Source organism: Podarcis filfolensis (assembly GCF_964270895.1).
Source record: "Podarcis filfolensis genome assembly, chromosome: 9".
Classification (NCBI taxonomy): domain Eukaryota; kingdom Metazoa; phylum Chordata; class Lepidosauria; order Squamata; family Lacertidae; genus Podarcis; species Podarcis filfolensis.
This window is the reverse complement of record NC_139610.1, coordinates 54281979-54302650: the sequence shown is the minus strand read 5'-3', so window position 1 is coordinate 54302650 and position 20672 is coordinate 54281979. Positions and strand designations below refer to the sequence as shown.

The 20672-nt window shown below is 41.5% G+C and overlaps 1 protein-coding gene across 10 annotated transcripts in view; it reads right to left on the bottom strand.

The window, feature by feature from the left end:
• LEF1 (lymphoid enhancer binding factor 1) overlaps positions 1 to 20672 on the bottom strand; it is a 99459-nt gene that overhangs the window by 7846 nt on the left and 70941 nt on the right. For 3 of the 10 annotated variants that reach the window (XM_083571574.1, XM_083571576.1, XM_083571577.1), the window contains exons 7-11: positions 19907 to 19990; positions 17553 to 17675; positions 15787 to 15949; positions 9545 to 9652; positions 7572 to 7620 (exon numbers count right to left, since the gene is read on the bottom strand). In XM_083571574.1, coding sequence (XP_083427700.1) covers positions 7572 to 7620; positions 9545 to 9652; positions 15787 to 15949; positions 17553 to 17675; positions 19907 to 19990 — 527 coding nt within the window. Of the gene's footprint in view, positions 1 to 6496; positions 6538 to 7571; positions 7621 to 9544; positions 9653 to 15786; positions 15950 to 17552; positions 17676 to 19906; positions 19991 to 20672 lie in introns of all 10 variants that reach the window. The other 7 variants (XM_083571582.1, XM_083571583.1, XM_083571575.1 and 4 more) reach the window with 3 other exon arrangements.

Sequence of the window (20672 nt, the reverse complement as noted above, 5' to 3'; positions counted from 1 at the left end):
TCAGCACTAACCGTGGATACTATAATTCCCTTGTTTTTTCTGGACATTTGTGCTACAAGATGGGTTAGACAAAATCACAGTCAACTATAATATATAACAGCAAAAGGAAGCTTTCATGTTCCTAGTACTGCATTTCCCAATCTGATGTCCTTCAAATGTTTTCCATTCCAGTTCCCATTCCTAGCCAGCCCCTTTCCTAGCCAGCATGGCCTGTGGTTCAGGGATGGTGGGAGGGGAGTTGTAGTCTTAACAATTTTTGCTAGCCCCAGGCTGGGAAAAGCTAACACAATAGTTTTTGCTACCAGGTACCAGACTCAAGAGTTCAACAATAATAGAGGGTTGTTGCCTTATGCAAGGAATCAGGAACTTGTCTTCCAGATGTTGTTGGATTACAGCTCCCACAATCCCTCACTGTTAGCTATGCTGTCTGAGGTTGATGAGGGCTGGAGAACAACAATTGGAGAGCCACAGTTTCTTCATTCACCCCTGCCTTATGGCATCCTTGTGAGCCTCCCAGATGCATTCGATTGGGCACACACGACTGACTAGATTAGCCTTTTACTTGGCCAAGTGACGCTGTTCTAGGATGACAGCATGAAATACACGTGTTTGCAACAGCAACACTTAACTGGGAAAGAAGCAAGTCCAATTAAGCCTTTCATTCTCCCTCTCTCCCACCAGGTGTCACCCTGTTATACACAAAACAAGAAGACTGAAGTTGTTACCTCTCTGCAGTCTTAACAATTTGATAGTGAAGGCTGGACTGTACGTCTGGTGTGCCTTTGCTCTACCCAATGGGAGTTTCATAGAATGCATTTGCTGCTACATCTTACTGAGTTGGCGATGTCATCATATTATACACTAAACAGTTATCAACAAATAGACTTGCACTCTCATTCATGCCCAACAGTTGAGATAACAGCTGCAGAATTTTAATTTACTAGCTTTAGGTGTCACTAAACCTCAATCAATCAATCTTACCACGATTGGAGATCAGCCACAAGTCTAAACCTGGATTTCATACAATTAACTGAAAATCACAAATATTTTTTTCCTTCCAACAGTTAGAGACGTAATCTTCCCCATCACTTCCCCTGTCACATCATGGCTGATTTTCAAGGCTTGTTCTGTAGATATACAACTAGTCTGGGGCAGCCAATTTCTTAGAAGACTCAGAGCAAGATCCCTTTCTGACTCTTCACATGTTAGCACTTTAAAGAAGTTTGCCATGCAGTGAAATTTTGATGTATTGGTTTTGCACAACTGTTCCCTCATTTAAATGCATCCTCAAATTTATCATAATGGGGCTGATGATTCCAGCTTCTTGCCACTAGAGAGTGCTTTTCAATCAAATGTATTTGCCATAGAAGGACAGCCACAATGTGCTTAAATTTCACTTTGTGTGAGAAAAAGTAATATGCAATCTGGGCCTAAATCAAAGTACAACATGGTGTTATCTTCAAAATGGTCTTGATGGGAGGCTTTGCTCAGTACTGTACTCTTAGCTGGCTGGCTGTCTTGTTCTCTCTGGCAGACTAATTTTCCCTAATTAGACAAATGGGCTTGGTCTCCTCTTTGAAACGGCTTAGGAAAAATCACAGCCGCACAGCAGGGGCAGGGAGACACTTTCAGCCAATAAAGACAGCGGTTTCTGCTAAGAGCAGCTAGCAAGTAGTGGGTCAAAGAGGAAGAGGGGTGTGTGGCCACTGGGAAAACATAAAGGAAATAGAGCAGAGTGCTTGCCTTTCTTTGTTAAGAGAGTATTATATGAACCTGCCTTATAGGTCTTTACATAGATAAAGATTACTGCACTATTTTGGCTTGAATTTTTTTCTGTTTGCCTTACTTTACCAGAACAGTAATAACAGCCATTGTCACTGAGGGCATTGTACATGGGGATGAGAACATATATATAATCATTAATGAAGTTACAGGTAGGTAGCCATGCTGGTCTGCCGTAGTCAAAACAAAATAAAAAAATTCCTTCCAGTAGCACCTTAGAGACCAACTAAGTTTGTTATTGGTATGAGCTTTCGGGTGCGTGCACACTTCTTCAAGTGTAGCTGAAGTGTTAATTCTGCTGTGACTTCACATGTGGAAAGAGACAGGAAAGGGAGGAGACATCACAGACAACAGCCAATAGGTGGCCATCAAGGCACCTGCACAAGTACGAAGTGGAATTAGGATATATACTAGCTGGTAAGGAAGAGCCATGTTTTCTAGGTAAGGATACAGCACACCCAGTTCAGGAGAAATACAATAGCTTTCTAGAGAACTTGTCAGGACTGATCCCGCCCCCTACACATAGTTGAAATCCATGCTTACAATGAGAGCTACTGCTGATAAGTATTAGGAAATGCAAACAGGACAAAAAAGGCATACTCTAAAAGGGGAATGCAAGATTAATATAATCATCCAATTTTTACCTATTGGGCTTCTTAATTCTGTTTATTTCAATACAGGGGTACCTCCGATTACAGACGCTTCAGTTTACAGACTCCGCTAACCCAGAAATAGTACCTCGGATTAAGAACTTTGCTTCAGGATGAGAACAGAAATTGCGTGGTGGTGGCGTGGCAGCAGCAGGAGGCCCCATTAGCTAAAGTGCACCCCAGGTTAAGAACACTTTCAGGTTAAGAACAGACCTCCAGAATGAATTAAGTTCTTAACCCGAGGTACCATTGTAAAAGCAACAGACACACACACACACTTCAATGTTTAGGGAAGCTATGTGTGTTGCGGCAAGACATTATGAGATGCACAACTGAAGGTATGGCTAGCCAGACATGTTTAAATATTCCCACCATTTAGCACATCGGCTTTTTCATTTTCTATTATATATCCTTAGACATTTCAAAGCAATAGTTATTAGCAGGCAAATACATAAACCACATAATTTCTCTACTACTTCTGGATAACTTAGTATATAGTCTCATATCAGCTAGAGAAATTTTGCTTAGCAGTTAAGTTTTTCCTCTAAAGAACTAGGGATATGGAATAAATTTGGTTCATTCCACAGTTTGAAGCAAACCTCCTTGCTTCACAACTCCTGTGCCCGTGTTCAAATCAGAACATGGAAATGCAGATTGGATTCCATTTATTTAAAAAATAATAATCCATGGCATAGTTCAATCATGGCATACTACTACAACATCTGATGGGAGGGCATATTTTTACAAAGTGGCCAAGGGCTGTCTAAAATGTGCTGTCATTTTCAAGATGCTTGAAGCAGCCAGAGGGCACCATGATTACTGCACTCATTGAAAGTATTGTCTAAAAATCCAGGTGTTTTATGATATCAGCCTCTATCATGCCCTCCTCAGCAGGCTGCAGTCCTATACATACTTGGTGCAAATAAGCCCTATAGGACATGGTGAGATTTACTTCTGAGTAAAGATGCATAGGATTGTGCTGCTAGTCTCAGTTGAAGTCATCAGTTTAAGAGGTGCCAAATACTTTTGGTTGACTTTTTCTTCACCATTCCCAACTCTACAATAGGGATTTCCTCAGTCACTAAGGTCATTAGGTAAGCCCTGCCCCCTCCCCGTGGTGTCACATGTCCACTTAGCAGCCAATCAGAGTAGGGCCTTTACTAGCACCTATCATGTTAAACAGCCTCCAGAAATTAAGGTATGCAGAAACTATTTTGTGTTTTTGGCACATGCTGTAAACCTTTTTGTTTACCCAAGTGTTCCTGGGTGGTTTACACCAACTGACTACTTGTACTAGATTCTCTTGGATTCTGTGGGCACTGCATTTCTCTTGTTTTCACAATGCAAATGTTTTAAAATAAATGAAAATAAAATACTGGCAGTTTTATTTTCATTTTCCCTCCTAATAGGTATTTATATTTGTAACTAATAATTTAAAGACATATTAGTAACTAAAGGTCATAAAACAGCAAGCAAGCAAGCAAGCAAACACACACACACACACACACACACACACACACACACACACACCACAAACAGTTTAATAAAACTCCAATGACTAAACTCCAATGACATTATGCAACAGCTGGACTTGGGGGGGCAAGTGTGAAACCACCCTGAGAAATTATTAAGTAATGGCCATGTTAGAGGCTTTCCCCCATAATAGGTCACATTCAGCCGTGTGTGTTGGATGCTTTTATCATCTGCATTTGTTTTGCTGGAAGCCCATTTCCTATGATGGGTACTTCTTGGTCCTGCTCTCTGCTTAGGGCAAGCTATAGTAGCAGATGTGTGTACACAGTGCCAACCCCCCCCCAAAAATTCTATCAACAGGATTATGAAAATTAAGCCAATTTGCATATATCTACTTTTTTGCACAAGAGATTTGGGGATTTAGAGGAGTGTGGATTAAGAAGAGGGACAGCACTAGGAAATGAAGGAAAGGGTAAGGAGAGTTGTGTTGGCAGCCCAACTAGGTCAGGAAGACAAGTGAAAGGAGCTCATAGGAGCTATCCAGGATATTTAATGCCTTTCTTCCTGAGCGCTGGATGCTTTCGGCTAGAGACTCATTTGTTTCCTAAACTCACAAGGCTTCTTAGATGATCAATTTATAGCACACAAAAAATGAGCAGTGGTTCAGTCATCTGTTGTATTGAATCCTCAGAGAAACCTGTCTATTTAAGGATATCTAATTTTCCCAAAAGCAATAGCTTGGTGGGGAAATGTGATGTTCCCAGTCTTCAAGATAACTGATCCAGACGACATGCCTTTAACTTGAAAGAGACACAAGATTTTTATTCATTCGTTCATTCCGTCACTCACTCCAACCTCATGTTTTGCGATTTCTATGCATGGAATTGGTGTGACTATGTTCTATATCAGGCTTCCTCAAACTCGGCCCTCCAATTCCCATGATCCCTAGCTAGCAGGACCAGTGGTCAGGGATGATGGGAATTGTACTCTCAAAACATCTGGAGGGCTGAGTTTGAGGAAGCCTGTTCTATAGTATCCAAACTTTCAGTGAAAAATGTGAGATGAACTGCTGTAGGACCATTAAGTTCCAAATCCACCACAGAAAAAAGTAGAGAAAGGATCACTTGGATTTTAAAAAAAATGAAACAAAACAAAACCTCCAAAACTGCTTAAGGATAGGCTGCAGTTTCTGTCATTACATTTCCTTTCATAAAATCAGTCTGAGCAGCAGATATAAAGCATCCATTTGCAAATGAGCCAGCAGAGGGCTTTCTAGAGGTAGGCAAAGAAACAAAATCTGTGTGATGTTATTGAACCCTTAACACCATATCCCAAATTCAATAGCATCAAAGCTAATTTATATCTAGATTTCTGCAAACACACCATGCAACACATTAGCTCATTTGATAGTAAACTAAGCAGTAGAAAAGTCTATCATTCAGGTTTAAAATCATGGCAATGTGAAACTTAACCTTTGCACTTTCAGCAGACATTTAGTTACATAACCATTGCTTGTTTGTTTAGTCGTTTAGTCGTCTCCGACTCTTCGTGACCCCATGGACCAGAGCACGCCAGGCACTCCTGTCTTCACATAGCCATTACTGGCATTTATTTCAATATCTACCTTAACCTCCACAACTTTAATCCCTTTGTAAGTACTGTGGTCTCCTGCCAACCTAGCAGTTCGAAAGCACGTCAAAGTGCAAGTAGATAAATAGGGACCGCTCCAGCAGGAAGGTGAATGGTGTTTCCGTGTGCTGCTCTGGTTTGCCAGAAGCAGTTTAGTCATGCTGGCCACATGACCCGGAAGCTGTACGCTGGCTCCCTCGGCCAGTAAAGCGAGATGAGCGCCGCAACCCCAGAGTCGGTCACAATTGGACCTAATGGTCAGGGGTCCCTTTACCTTTTAGTACTGTGGTATTTACCACACCCAACATTTAACACATGTATTTATAGCAGATAGGAGTCAAAAGAGATTAAATAAAGATCCACTTCCTTATAGCATTCATAACTATGACATTCAAACAAAACAGAACATCAGAATGTCAAACCAGTGCTCCCTTCTGCTGCCCAGCCTGCAATATACTTCTAACCGATTATGGAGAATTAATTTGGGTGCTTAGAAACCATTCTAACTCGCTTCTAATGAGGATTTGTGCAGTACACTGCCAGCCAAAATGGTTCAACTACTTAATGCAGGGATAGGGAATCTGTGGGTCCCCAGAAGATGCTAGACTCCAACTCCCATGACCCCACTAGCTGGGGCTGATGGGAGTCAGAGTCCAACAACATCTAGAGGGCCAGAAGCTCCCCATCCCTGACTTTGTGAAATCATTTTTGTGCCCTACAGGCAGACTTGCAGCTAGTCAGTGAGGTATGATCAGTTTGGTTCATGCAAGTTAAATAACAAAAAGAGTTGGGGCTAAAATACACAGCCGGTATAAAAACCATCAATTGTGAGAGCATTCATTTGAGGAGAAAGCACTTTAAAAAGCCATGTGCTATATAGTTCAAGAGTCAAAGTGAGAGAGACAATTTTTAAAATAATAATAATAATAAATTTAGCAGAAAGGCTTTAGAAATATTCTTACCATGCTTCAGATGTAGGCAGCTGTCATTCGTGGGGCTGCACCTGTAGAAGATTGTTGCTTTTAACAAATTTCCATTGAAGAATTTATTTTTTGCACACTCCAAATAGAAGGTATTTTACTAGAATATTGATTGCCGATTGATTTCCTCTGCCTTTCATGGTTCTTATACCAGCCATTTTGTTTTATTTAATATACAAAAAAGTGAAAGGACCTCACTGATGCTTTGAGCCAACCTACCAGGCAGCTGTAAAGACCAGCTCCTCCTGTCTTTTTAAAAATGTTTAATTACATTTGAGAACTATAGGAGAATATATGAAACAGTGCAGCATCCCCATACCAAATCAGTCAACCAGTTATCTTCACAGTGAGGGAAAGTGTAGACCCGAATACCTGTTGCTTCCTGTTCCCTCCCTCTCTCGCCCTACTTCTGGAGGTCAGTAGAGTCAGTAGGGACTATGATTCAACCAGTAGTGGCTCCCAGCTACTACTTGTTGAAGCTAGACCAGGATGCAGATTGGAATCAAAGGAAACAGCCCTCCACTGCTTCTTTTTTAAAACATCCATGCCTATATGTGTAGGGCTAGTGGTGGCAATTCTGCAGCTACTGCAAACAATCTTCAGCTGCCATTGCCATTAGAGCATGAGCTTGTACAAAGAAGCAGCAAAGGCTGGATGTTCTACAAATGGTGCTTCTTCTTTCTGTGCAGACCTCTGGCGAAGAGCACTTGGAACGTATTGTAAACTGCGCTTGCAGGTGTTATCAGTGATCTCCAGGCTTTCTGCCTGTACTGACCTCCAAGAAAAGGGAAGGCCACACTTCCCTTCCAAACAGTACAGAGCTGGATTCCATACATTCCCTCAAAATGAGAGCAAGTCTACAGTTTGACACCCCACTGAGTGTAGACCGAAAAGGCAATAAAGACAGCAGTAGTATCCATTAGAATATGTACTATTCAATAGAGAAGTGTTTGTGCAAAGAATTCTATATATAGAATCAGAAATAAGCATTAAAGGAAGTGCTGAATTTTTCAAATAGCACACATATTTAACATGAAGCTCTACTCATAAAGCATACCTGCAGTAGACTCTTGTAGCTTTTCTCTCTTCCTCTTCTTTTTCTTTCCCTATATTAGGCAAGAAAAGCGGGGAGGGGGGCAGACACTTTTTACAATCATATAAATCACCTTCCTTCAAAATACTTAACATTTCTGAAAGGGTGATAGCACATCAAAAGCCATTTCTGATTATCTCCATGTTATTTTTAACTATTATATTCATTTGGGGTTTTCCAGCCAAAGCAAATTCAATATCTCCATATTTATGTGATCCCTCAAGGATTATTCTTCTAACAATTTTGCCTATATTCAGGTACAAAAAACTTAGGAGTTTCAGTGTAGTGTAAAAAGACCCTCCTCAAAACAGCTCTAGGCTCTGCAAAGTGCCTTAAACCTTACTCAGTTGTTTAAGTGTGAAGAGTACTTCTTTTAGTAGAAGTCATTTCAAGGAAGAAAATATCCTAGATGACTATACTTGCAGGAAGCAGACACATTGAAACTTGTTTCAGAAAAATGCTACCGGACCCCAGTTACATATATTATAATGAGTAATAGACTAAAACAACATTTGAAGCCATGATTCAAGTTGTAGGCCTGTATTTGTAAGCCAAAAGCTCTGTATAACTGTAATAAGGAGTGGTAATGTGAAATGCTGCAAAATGATGCATTTCTGCAACAAAGAGTAACATATAAATCTGTGCTCTTGCAAATACTCATGACTGCCTCAAAACATTTTGGTTAGGGTGTTTGACAGAAAGCAAAGCATTTTCCAACTGGAAAGAGATCGCAGTTTTAAAGGTCGGACTGGCTATCACATGTTTTCAGCATAAACTCTCAATAGAACCAATCTATACTCTGCAGCACATGGGTTTAGCTCCTAGTAGCTGCATGGTTACAGTACTACCCTCCTCTCTCCCATTTTAACACAATTCATTATGATAAAACAAGTCTTTCAGAAGAGATTTAAATTAAGAGCAGACAAAATGTTTTATTAAGTGAATGTAGGTTCTGGGCAAAAGAGATTCTCTGTGCTCTGAAGCTCAGTGGCTCTTTTATGGAGTTTTACTCAGGGGCAAGTCTATTTACCTATCATTAACTAGGCATACTGGATTATGGCTGTAGCAAACAAAGGATTGAGGGTTTTTTATGAATGTGTGACACACTGCATTTTCAAAGTAAGAACTAGGTCTGGGATTAGGCTTCTCTTTGAATTCTTTATTTAGGAGTGATCAAGGCTCATTCTTAGCTAATTCCCAGACAAATAGTTTCTAGGCTATCATGGGTATGGAATTTTTTTTTAATACAGAAAGATAAGTTTTAATGAGTAAATGGCAAAATGTTCAACATTAACAGTATCATCACTGGGTTTTGGTATGAGCGGTCTAGCTTGTTAATTTTTTTCATAATTAAATATGTATAATTTTTTTAAAGCAGCACTGACTAAACAGTTTTTTTATAATTAATTTATAATACGTCTGCAGCTGAAGATGACTGTTCTTTTCAAATCAAGGTGTGAAATTTAGTTCACATCCATTCTACCTACTTAATAAAATAAAATAAAATCCATACACAAGCAAGCCTTACACACAAAGCACAAACATACAGCTCAGATTAGTTCCAGGAAAATCCAACAAGCCACCTTCAGAAGAGATTCATTGTCTGTGTTTTTATTAACCATGTGATAAGCATGCGTCAAAAGAGTTATCAGGTGGGGGACAGTGCTCCAGATGTTTGCAAAGCTATCTATCCCTTAATTGCTGTTTTGATGTTATTTGTCACATGGTATAAAGCTGGACCAGGAACACACCCATGGCCAATTCCAGATTAGTTTGGGATATGCAGAAGCAATCTAAAGAAAGGCAAGAGAATAAATGGCACTTAATTCAAAGTGAACACAAGGCCGACGGTGCATCTCATGGCCTAGCTGCTACCCTCACCTAGACTTTTAACTACTGCAAATGCTAGCTGAAGAAAGTGTAAATAATCGGCTTACGTAGTTGTCCCTTGCAGACCAGCCTGGGTAGAGCTGCATGTGTAGCTGCCTTTCTTTCCGAGCTAGTTCATAATATTTAGCTTGTTCTTCACGGGACAATGCGTGCCACTGCAAATAAGGAGAGAAAGAACGAATGTTACGTTTTTGTACAAGAACATGCTAAAAATAAAGGACAGCATTAGTTCTAATTTCTCTGGTTCATGGGAAAACACAGAGTGCTCAATGATAAGGTAAGAGAAGCTCCATATTATACACAGAGGATGATTTAAGTAGTAAGATCCATATGAATTCTAACCCACTTTGTTGGCATACCCACGGTGATAGTGTTTCAAGATAGACTCAACCTCCATGGAAGACTATCAACCACAATTCCTATGCTCTGCCTCCAAAGTCAGAGGCAGTATACCTCTCAATACTAGATGCTGAGAATCACATGGGGAGAGAGAGTGCTGTTGTGCGTTTCTCCTGTCTGAGAGCTTCCCATAGAGATCTGGTTGGCCACTGGCAGAAGATGACGTTTTCAGCCAGCAGGGCTCTTCTAATGTTCTTAGGCAGGGGTCGGCAAACTAAAGCCCGGGGGCTGGATATGGCCCACCGGGCTCGTTAATCCAGCCCATGGACCTTGCAAGCCCCGCCGTCCACTTGGTCAATCCCTGTGCTAAACCAGCGTGGTGCGGAGGCCTCGCCGCTCGGGGACTGACTTCCATGATGCTGGCGTGGCAATTCAACTTGGAAAATTCTCTTTTCATCATACTGCTAAAGATGTTGAACTGATACCTGGAAAGAAAAAGAAATCTGGACAACAGGCTCTGAAGTTACTATTAGAACGAAAAATGGCCTGAAACCTAGAATATATTTAGTTTTGGTACGTAAGAGACTCAAAAGCCATTGCAAAGTTTTGAGACCGTGAAGTGGGTACCATCTGAACAGACAGACAGGTAAAAGCAGTCTATCTTGCTAGTTGCTTTCTGCAAGTGAGATTAATGGTAGCAGTTGACAGGTGGGACACAAAAGCAGGAGATAGGGGCTTGGAGTAAGAAGTCACCCTAGTTATAAAAAAATAACAATCTTTTTAAAGTCAGCTACTCTTACTCATTGTGTACATTCATGTCCTTGCATGGTCAGAAGCATCACTGGCTCTAATCTGAGCACCAGTGATGGGGCAATAGAATATCATGTTTTTCCATCTCTCGAAAGGGTAGCAGGTATGTTCATTCTTTAGTGGGAGCTCTGTCACACTTCCAGTCATTCATTTCCTTTGGGAGCATTTATATTTCCCGATTTCCATCACAGACTGAGACTGGAACAACATTTTTTATTGCTGCGGTTACTACTATAGTCTTCAGCAAACTTTTGAGTTTAATGTTTCAAAACCCATTCTGATTAATTGGCATTTCAGGACTGGACTTCAGCTGTTCCAGCGCAAGGCAATCTTTAGAACAAGTGAACAGCACTCTCTCTCCCCACATACACACACCTTCTCCAAGCCACAGCAGCTTTTGCTCTCAAGAAGCAGCCAGTTCCAGCCCCCGCAGCTGCCTGTCAGCTGTTTCACAGCAGGAAGTGAGGGTAGAAGCTTAGGGCTTCCAAGAGCCAAACAGCAGGGAACAGGGGAGGGAGCCAGCAGGGGACAGAGCAGAAGCACAGAAGGTATGCTGCTTTCTTCCCAAGGGGCTGATAGTTTTCTAATAAAAAGGTTTGGGGTCCTCCAGAGGGAATCACAAAGGTTAGATCATCATCTCTGCATCTATGTTTTATCACCCAAATGTAATATTCCGAATAATTTGCCATCATTATGCAAGACATGGTTGTTACCCAACATTTTAGCATCTCCTCATTTTCTCTCTCTCCTTTGTTTGTTTATTGTTTGCTGTTGGTGGGCAATTACACATGTGGTCAGTTTTAATTTAATTTAATTTAATTTAATTAACTGATGGGATCGGTTAGGGTTTAGGAGCAATAGCAACCCGAGAGCTGTGGAAACATGTAGCACAGTTATCCCACACTTCTATACAAATGTACAAACAGTGCTTAAAACACTGTATTAATTTATTTGGTAAGTGGGGTTGGGAAAGGTTTTGCAGCAGCAAAATTTCAACGCTTTTAAACAGAACTTTCTCTCTCTCTTAGTTTGTGTACTGAAGTTGCTTTGGAAAGAAGTCTCAACAGAAGTCTGGAAAGATTCCCACAACACCGTTCTCTCCTCCCTCCAATCCCCAGCTACAAGGTGATTTCAGTTGTGTGCCATCTGCCACTGTGTTCAAAGTTTGGTTTTTAGCAGGCCATCACAAATACTACAAAAGTGATATTTGATGTAACGTGCCAATAGTCAAATCCTCTTGTGTGTTGGCAGATGCACAGAGCCAGCTGACCTCAGGCTAAAGCGACTTGTGTACAGACACAGGAAAGACTTTTCCTTCAAATATGTCCTTCGGAGGCAGCATGAGCAAACAGTCCATTTATTACCCCATAAGTTCTGCCTACGTAGGACGGGCCTCAGTGAGAAGTCAGTGTGCTTCCCTCATCCTTGAACAGCGTGTGTTTAGCAAGCAAATTAAACATTCGGTGGCTGGGAAAACCCAAACATGGTGCATAAAGTGGTGGGCAAACATAATGCCCCCTCTATCGCTAGCTGAAATGTTGGAATAAGCATTCTCTGTTCTTCTTTGTCAAACGTGGTTAGCTGTAGAGAATGTAGGATTTACAACTCGGGGCGGGGGGAAGGGCTGGTAACTTTACAATATGTGCAACGCTGCACAGAAATGCAGCCTAAAGTAAGAGCGGAGAATGAGAAAATACAAAATGAGCAGGTCCCTTGGCTGAGCCCTGCAAAGGGCTTCCTCCAGGCATGGAAGCTACAGACATGCACTTTAACAAAATGAATACTCACTTGGCCGTCAGACACACTCTACACCCTTACTTAAGGCAAGTTGTCCTCTGAATACTAGTTACTAGGAATTGCAGATGGGCAGAGAGTGCTGTTGCGCTCATGGTCTGCCTACAGGCTTCCATAGGCATCTGGTTGGCCACTGTGAGAACAGGATGCTTAACTAGATGTTCCCTTGGCCTGATCCTGCAGGCTTGTCTTACAGGGAACAAGGCAAAGGCAAAGGGAACACCCTCCCATCAGATGTCAAACAGATAAACAATTTTCTGAAGACATCTGAAGGTAGCCCTGTATTGGGAAGTTTTTAATGTTTGATGTTTGCTGTGTTTTTAATATGTTGGAAGCTGCCCAGAATGGCTGGGGCAACCCAGTCATATGGGTGGGGTATACATATTATTATTTTCTTATATTTTTATTTCTTAAAGCAGCATACATACATTTTTTTCTCCCCATCCTTCACTCAGTGCTCTTAAGTAAAAATGTTTTATTGCTGTTGTGGTTTAGACTGGCATGGTAATTCAACTACATAGATCCATCAAAATTGATGGACCTAACTCAGTCATGTTCATTAATATCAACGGGTCTACTCTGAGTAAAACTTAGTTGACTACCACCCTAAATTGTTTATTAGCTAATTATGTATTTTAACTTTGCATACAACCTTGAACCTGCTGAAGCACAAAGAATAATAATCATGATATACATTTGAAAATAAATAATCCATCACCTTCTCATTAACTTTTAGAAGGAACCCTTTTCCTTAAGGAATGTTCTGGGACTGGGGAACCTTGTAGTAGGCAATAGCCAGCCAGTACAGTGAACAACCAGCTTATGTAGCAAATTTTCATCCATCCTCCAGAACTCAAAGCTAGAGCGCGATGAGAAATTTGGACTGAGTACACCTACAATGCTTCCAAATTGTCAACACTATTTTAACAATGTTACATCTGCCTTCATCTAGGACAGAGTGGTCCAGAATACTGCTCAAGGGCCACCTGCAGCCTGAAATACCTTTTTTGGTGGCCCTTGACAACATTTGATGCCCGCCCCCAGCCCTTGGGATGCCTTCCCAAAGCTAGGTAAGTGAGACACTGGGCTTTGGGAAGGAAGCATGAGGGCTCTGACAGGGTCCTAGTTAGTGCTTACCCAACTTTGGGAAGGAGGAAGGAGGGCTCCAGGATCCTACCAGAACCTCGTGACTTCTTCCCAAAGCATGGCACCTCACTTAGCTTCCAGAAGACAGTGTGAGGGCTTGGAGAGTGTCAAATTTTAGCCTTTGGGTTCCGTGTCAAAGTACTCTTGCAGTCCACTTTGTATGAAATGTTGGACTGCCCTGATCTAGGAGGACTATCAATTGTTTTGACCCATGGCATGGGTTCTGAAATGTATGCATATTATTGAATGTGGTGTGGAAGTTTCTCTCAACCTGCCCAATAATCTTCAAACATCTACACTCCAAAAGTGGTTTGTTTCACAACACAAGTGTAGCAGACAGTACATTCACACTCTTTTGTCCTTTAAATACCAAAATATTTGGCATGAAAAGTTTTTTAAAGGTTTTGAAGAGGTACTTCCATGGAACTAAATTTGAGTGTACTTTCTAGAGTACAGCTACAGCTGTCTACCCAGAAAGGCAGCACTTGGATTCCTGCCTAGGTGCTATCCTTTGTAAGCCATTATCAAACACTGAGACCAATCATGGAATAAAGGACATAGGAGCTACCTTGGGAGACGAGAGGTAATTGGACTTGTAAGTCTTGCAGAAAGCTGTCAAAATATAGACAAGAGCTTAAGCTAATTCAGTGTTTGTGAAAACCAAAGAAGGTATATTCTGTCCTATGGTATATTTACACAGCATAATAATAAAACACAGAGAACGTGCTTTGATAGAACCCAAGCAATAAACATTATAGTATTCTTTGCAAATAGAGCCCTAATCACTCTGACGCCAAGTCTCATTTTAAAAGCCAAGGGTTTAAGTAACTGGCAAGCATAGTGAAAGCTAAAGAAATATCAGAAGAGAATTAAAATTCAGACTTAAAATGAAAGTCTCAACTTGCAAATTCAACAAAATAGTAGTCATATTGCTAATACCAGTGGGTTTTTTCTGCGGGACGCAGGGATATGCATACCCCTAAACATTTTGTGAATCTAAGTTTGGCCTCATTGAGGGGCAGTATTTCAATATGAGTAGGAAAATGAGAGTACCCCTAAACTTTTTTTTAGAAAAAAAGTACTGGCTAATAGTTTAAGGAAGGTATCACATGAAAATATTGCAGAAGAAAAGGAAACATGTACTGCAAAATGTACTTCTTTCTTCCAGCACAACTTCTGCATATTTTACCATGGCTATTTGTATACATTTGTTCAAATCAAAGCATGAAAACAAGTGGCTAACAAAGGCCAATCTAGTGTAGCATTCTCTTACTACAGTGGACAGCTAGATGTGTATGGGAAGCTCGCAAACAGGACATAAGTGCAACAGGATTTCCCCCACTCATGTTCCACTGCCACTGACAGTCTTATGACACATGGCTAGCTCATCTGCATGAAATATGAAGCTGCCTTTTACTACTGGTGCGTCTAGGGTGGAGGACTGCTTTCACATGGCAGGTCAGAATCTTATCTCCCCTCCATCTCCACGAACTAACTTTGATAGGTATATAGGACAGCCTACTAGCCCATGTGACATCCTAATGATGCCAATGATTGACACTTGTAAAGGTCTTTTGTGCTGCTTGTTGGGCTCTTTGGAAGCACTGTGCAACAGAGCTTTGCGAGCACTGCCAATTGGTAGAGCCTGCAAAGCCCCTTTTGGCCAACACCTGCCTTTACCCGCCACACACCTGGTGTCATATATGACTGCAGGTGTGGGGCTGGTGGGTGTGGCTGGTGAGTGTGGCCACCAGCCTGGGAAGTCTCATGAATCCATAGCTGTCAACGTTCCCCCTTTTTAAAGGGAAATTCCCTTATTCTGAATAGGATTCCTCGCAAGAAAAGGGAAAAGGTGACAGCTATGTGAATCAGAGATTCCCTACTTCTGGTCTAGCCTAGTGTTGACTTCTCTGAAAAGCAGGTCACAGTCAGGAGTCTTTTTGGTTCTCCTACCTGAGAGCCTTGTAAATGGAGGTCTGTGGACTTAAATTTGACCCTTTATGCATGCAAAACACATGCTTTACCTGATGGGCCCCTGCTTTATGACACAACAAGACTACTTGCTTTCATTTTAAACTGCATCACATAGCTCCCAGTAGCCAGTGACTACGTTGTCGAGGTGGGTACCGGAGCAAGGGTTTGTTGGACAGCACATACTGAACACAGAACATGCACATACACAAATATGGTTGTGTCATACCCTTCTGCCAAGAATCTGATTGATAGCTGCACTTTCTTTCAGAGTACACTCTGCTACGACATTCGCTCTCATCTCTTTCATGTATAACATGAAAGCATTCAGAGGCTTCTTAATGTGAGGTCTTTTGGGCTCCTGTTCTTTCCTCTGTTCATGCTGAGGCTTCCTAAAGGTAGCAGGAGGAAAGGAAATACAGGAAGAGCAACTGTTACCATTTTCAACACGTTATTTCAGATGACCAACTATTATTCTGAGCAGCCATGCTTGATTGGTTATCACATTTTTGGAGAGAAGAGGAAACACGCTATATGTTCTATCACAATGTTCCTCCACCAGTGGATTGGGACCCACTTTCAGGTAGTCCTCAGTGCCACAGTGCCTCCTAACTGGCTTGCCCCACCAACCCCAGATATAACCCCAGGCTTCTAGTTAGATGAGTGTTAGCACCAGCAACCCCTTGCATGCTGAGTCAAGATGGTCAGGGGCCAGAGAAGTTCCAGGAGTGGGGCAGGGGTGGGGAAAGGCATGAAGGAAGGGGCTAGAAGAGGGGAAATGTTGTAGGAAGGAGAAGGGAATATAAAAGAACCAGGAGGGAGGGAGGGAGGAAATAAAGTGGCAAGCTGTTGTGTTGTGCTTTTGCAGGAGGGTGGTGGTGGGTACAAGCTGAGTGCAAAGAAGAGCATGAAAATAGCTTACAGGATATGGGTAAAAATCTTTTGAGAGACAGGTGGGGATGGGAAGCAGAAAAAGAAAGAAAGAAAGAAAGAAAGAAAGAAAGAAAGAAAGAAAGAAAGAGTCTTTTACGCTTAAGAACATTTGGATCTGCAAATTCTGCCTAAAATGATGAGGACGTCAGATCATCTCCAGAACAAATACAGTGGTACCTCAGGTTACATACGCTTCAGGTTACAGACTCTGCTAACCCAGAAATAGTACCTTGGGTTAAGAACTTTGCTTCAGGATGAGAACAGAAATCGTGCTCCAGCGGCGCGGCAGCAGCAGGAGGCCCCATTAGCTAAAGTGGTGCTTCAGGTTAAGAACTGACCTCCGGAATGAATTAAGTACTTAAACCAAGGTACCACTGTATCTGTACTTGAGGAAAGCTGAGCTATGGACTTTCATTCTAGGGTTCAGTTCCCAAAAGACCCATTTTGTCAAGCTTGGGAATTTTATCACTGAAGAATGCCACTGGTCCTAGGGATGGAGGCAACTATTCTAGACCCTTGTTATTTTGCCTAATTCCATTCTATCTCTGCATTAACTTGCATTTTAAATAATAATATTTAAATACGCATTTAATATTTTAATATGTACTTTCATGTGTATTCTCCTTTTAAAACTCTGAAAACATTGGAGAAGCCTGAAGTCCAGTGGACAGCTGCATCCCGATATGCTCATTACTCTGAGAGGTAAGCATGCAACTAACATGGGGGTTATATTCTGGGGATTGCACCTAAAGCCAAAATTACGTAAACTCAAAACCCATTGGGTACAATGGTGGGCAGGATTGCCAAAGTCATTTCCCCCAGAACCCTGTCCCCTTTCCATCCCCCTTTTAATTTTTTTATATATTTTAAAAATACTAATGCAATCACTATTTCTTTGTTGAAGAATACCAAACATTGACATGATATTTAGACACAGATTCAATTATTTCCCATGGGAAGAGAAAAAGAGAAAGAAAGACTGAGACTACTTATTTGCCATGCTTACTCAGCTTTTAAGGCATTGCAGATGAAAGATCAATTAAAGACCAGAGGAAAACTCACACGTGCATTAAGTCACTGTCTGTGTGTGGATGTTCTTGTTTGACTTGAGGTGTTACAATAGCTGGGTGAGGGATTCCAGTTGTGTGGGGTCCTGGAGGACCAGGGATCATATGATGTGAAAACCTACAAAAAAGAAAAAAGTACAGTCTTCTTCATAATGGGAACTCAAACACAGTATAGGATACCTATAAATCACTCAAGACAGGCCTAGGAGGCAGTTCATTCATACCACTTAAGAGACCATGATACACCAATGTGGGAAACAATTATTTGGCTAAAACGTGTGTTACAAATAGGGTTTTTAGTCTCCTGTTATCTGTGGCTTTGGGAATCTGGAATTAGACACAAGTGAATTTAACATGGCCAATAATTTCAAAAGAATAAAGCCCTTAACCAAAAAAACTGTTTCCACACAAGTATAAAAGATATTGAGTTATCCACCACCAGCCAACAAAAGGTAGTAATTGTCATGCAAAAAATTAAAAAAACCTCCAACAAAGGTAACTTGCGTATCTTTAGAAAAGGACATTAAAACCTGTCTTACATTTCATCAACCTTACTTGATCACATATCAAACTTTTAAGTCCCCAAGCATGTGGGGGAAAGAATATGGGCTAGTGTTTGCCTTTAGGCATAGATCCAAATCAAGTGTGCTTCTATTGGGATGGCTCATACTACAGATAAATTGAAATAAATACTTAAAATGGCATTACTGAACTAGTTTGCTATTTCCCCTCTGAGGCCTCTTTGGTTTTCTCTCTGCCTGAAATGTGTTGGTAAGGTAACCTTCTTGCATATTCCATCAAGAAACTCACAGGGCAGGAAAATTAGCATGCGCTCTTAAAGAGCACACTGAAATGTTTTTAATGGTGGCTTGCTCAACTAGGAATTTGCAAGACATCTGATTCCTAAAGATGCATAAAAACAGTGATTAAAGGGGCAATCCTATGACAAAATCCACCAGGATGAGCAGTTTAGGATGCAGCAGATCTATGGCTCAGCCAGCTGATTCCTGTCTTAGCCAGCATTAAATCCCAACCCTGGCTCAGCTGAAGATATGCTGGTGTAATTTGCTCATCCTGCCTTAACCAAAGCTGATGTAAATCAGCAGAAAGGGATGTGGCAGGGGCGTGATCAGAGGGGAGGACTTAGGCTGGATCCTAAGCCCATTCAACTTGATCACGTGACTTGGCAACCTGGCATAGAACACTACTTTAAATACCAGGTTTAGGCGCAGCAGCAGTCCTACTGCTGAATGGGGTTTGGATCTGGTGTAACTTTATGCAAGTTTAACTTACACCAGTGTGCTTTACGCCGGCTTCTTGTGCATAGGATTGGTCCCTACGTGATAAAAGCACATGTAAAGAAATGTGATAGAACCCACACCTAAATAGCAAATGTGAATGCCTGTGTTAATCAACAGTTGTGTGTTTTAAATATGTGTAAAATAAGCAGAGGTTCGCTGAAACCTTTGGGTACACCAAGCACAGGATATAGAGGCCACCTTCCCATAGTGCAGAAATGTAAAGTGTGACGCGAAAGTGTTGTCCTTGCCAAGTCCCAGTTAGTGCTGCTTGCTTGCACTAACACTGCCACCCATTCACACGCCACTATTACAGATATAACCATGTGTACACAGCTTCTTTGCCTTTATTTTAAAGCAGATTTGGGCTTGGAAATTTCTTTGAGGTGCTGCAATCTACATGAAAAGAGTAAAGCACGGGAGCAGGGAGTGAAGCCAAAGTGACTCTGATCAAAGGAGTGACCATTTTATATTTAGTGGTTATATTCATATGGTGCAAAACGACAAACACCAGTGCAGTTTGAATGACTATCTGGTCTTTTATTATCATTATTATTATTTTACATTTATATTCCACCATTCTTTGCATTACCCATAGTATTAATTAGGGTTTCCAAGAAGTCTTCTATTCAGGCACTGATCAAACCCAGACCTGTTTAGCTTCAGCAAGGCTGCGGTAACATGTGCCTTTCGACCAACATTCCCCAACCTGGTGCTCTCCAGATGTTTTGGACTATAGCGCCCATCCCTCCTGACTACTGGGCCATGTTGGCTGGGACTGATGGGAGTTGTAGTCCAAAATATCCGGAGGGCACCAGGTTTGGGGTAGGTTGTTTCAGATTCCAGCCCTGACTATATGCTGAAGGTCATTAAAATGAGATTTAGGTAAGCTGTATAAACACAGTATAGTTTATAGGTATAAATGCATTTTAGCTGACTGGGGGAAGGGGATAGCAAGCAGAGGCATACACCAGGATGCAAGCAGGGGAGCAAACTGCCCCTCTAATTCCAGCAGTTACACCTCAGCCACTCATTCCGCACCTAGACCTACCTTGACATGGAAGTGTCGACTGAAAGTGAGGGTGGGTAGGGCTGCCTGAATCCACTTGAGATGGGATATACAGGCTGACCTTGCCTGAGGTCACAGAAGAAAGGAACCCATCAATAATACTGTAACAGAAGTGAGCTTGCCTTTTTACCAAACACCAATGAGTTGAGATGCGAGGTATCAACGAAAGCATACTGCACTGCATTCTGATTTAGGGTTCTACAAAAGGCTTCCTCAACCTCGGCACTCCAGATGGCCTACAACTCCCATGATCCCTAGCTAGCAGGACCAGTGGTCAAGGATGACGGGAATTGTAGTCTCAAAACATCTGGAAGGCCGAGGTTGAGGAAGCCTGTTCTACAGATTCCCTGCTGAGAAAGACCACCACCACGGATCTTGGGAACATTAATTTGAACTGGATAACCTTCAACGCTATCTTTAACCTTTAACACTTTCTATAAAATGGATTCGAATAAACTAGAATTTGCTTTGTGATAAGGGGTGCAGTATTGACTTGCCAATGAAACCCTAGAAACTATAGTTCTGTGAAAAGAGGGTGGGTATCTATTGACCTCTAACAAAGAATCCTCTGTAAACTGCAGTTCCCATGATTTTTTGAGGGGGGCTCCCTGGCAGTCAAAGTGAGACAAAACTTATATTCATAGTTCCACTGCAACCAAGGCGTCAGTCAGCCAATACAGCACATTGAAAATGGAAAAGTTTTTACCATGGGACTAATTATATTTCTGAAAAGTGTTAGTAGCATCAG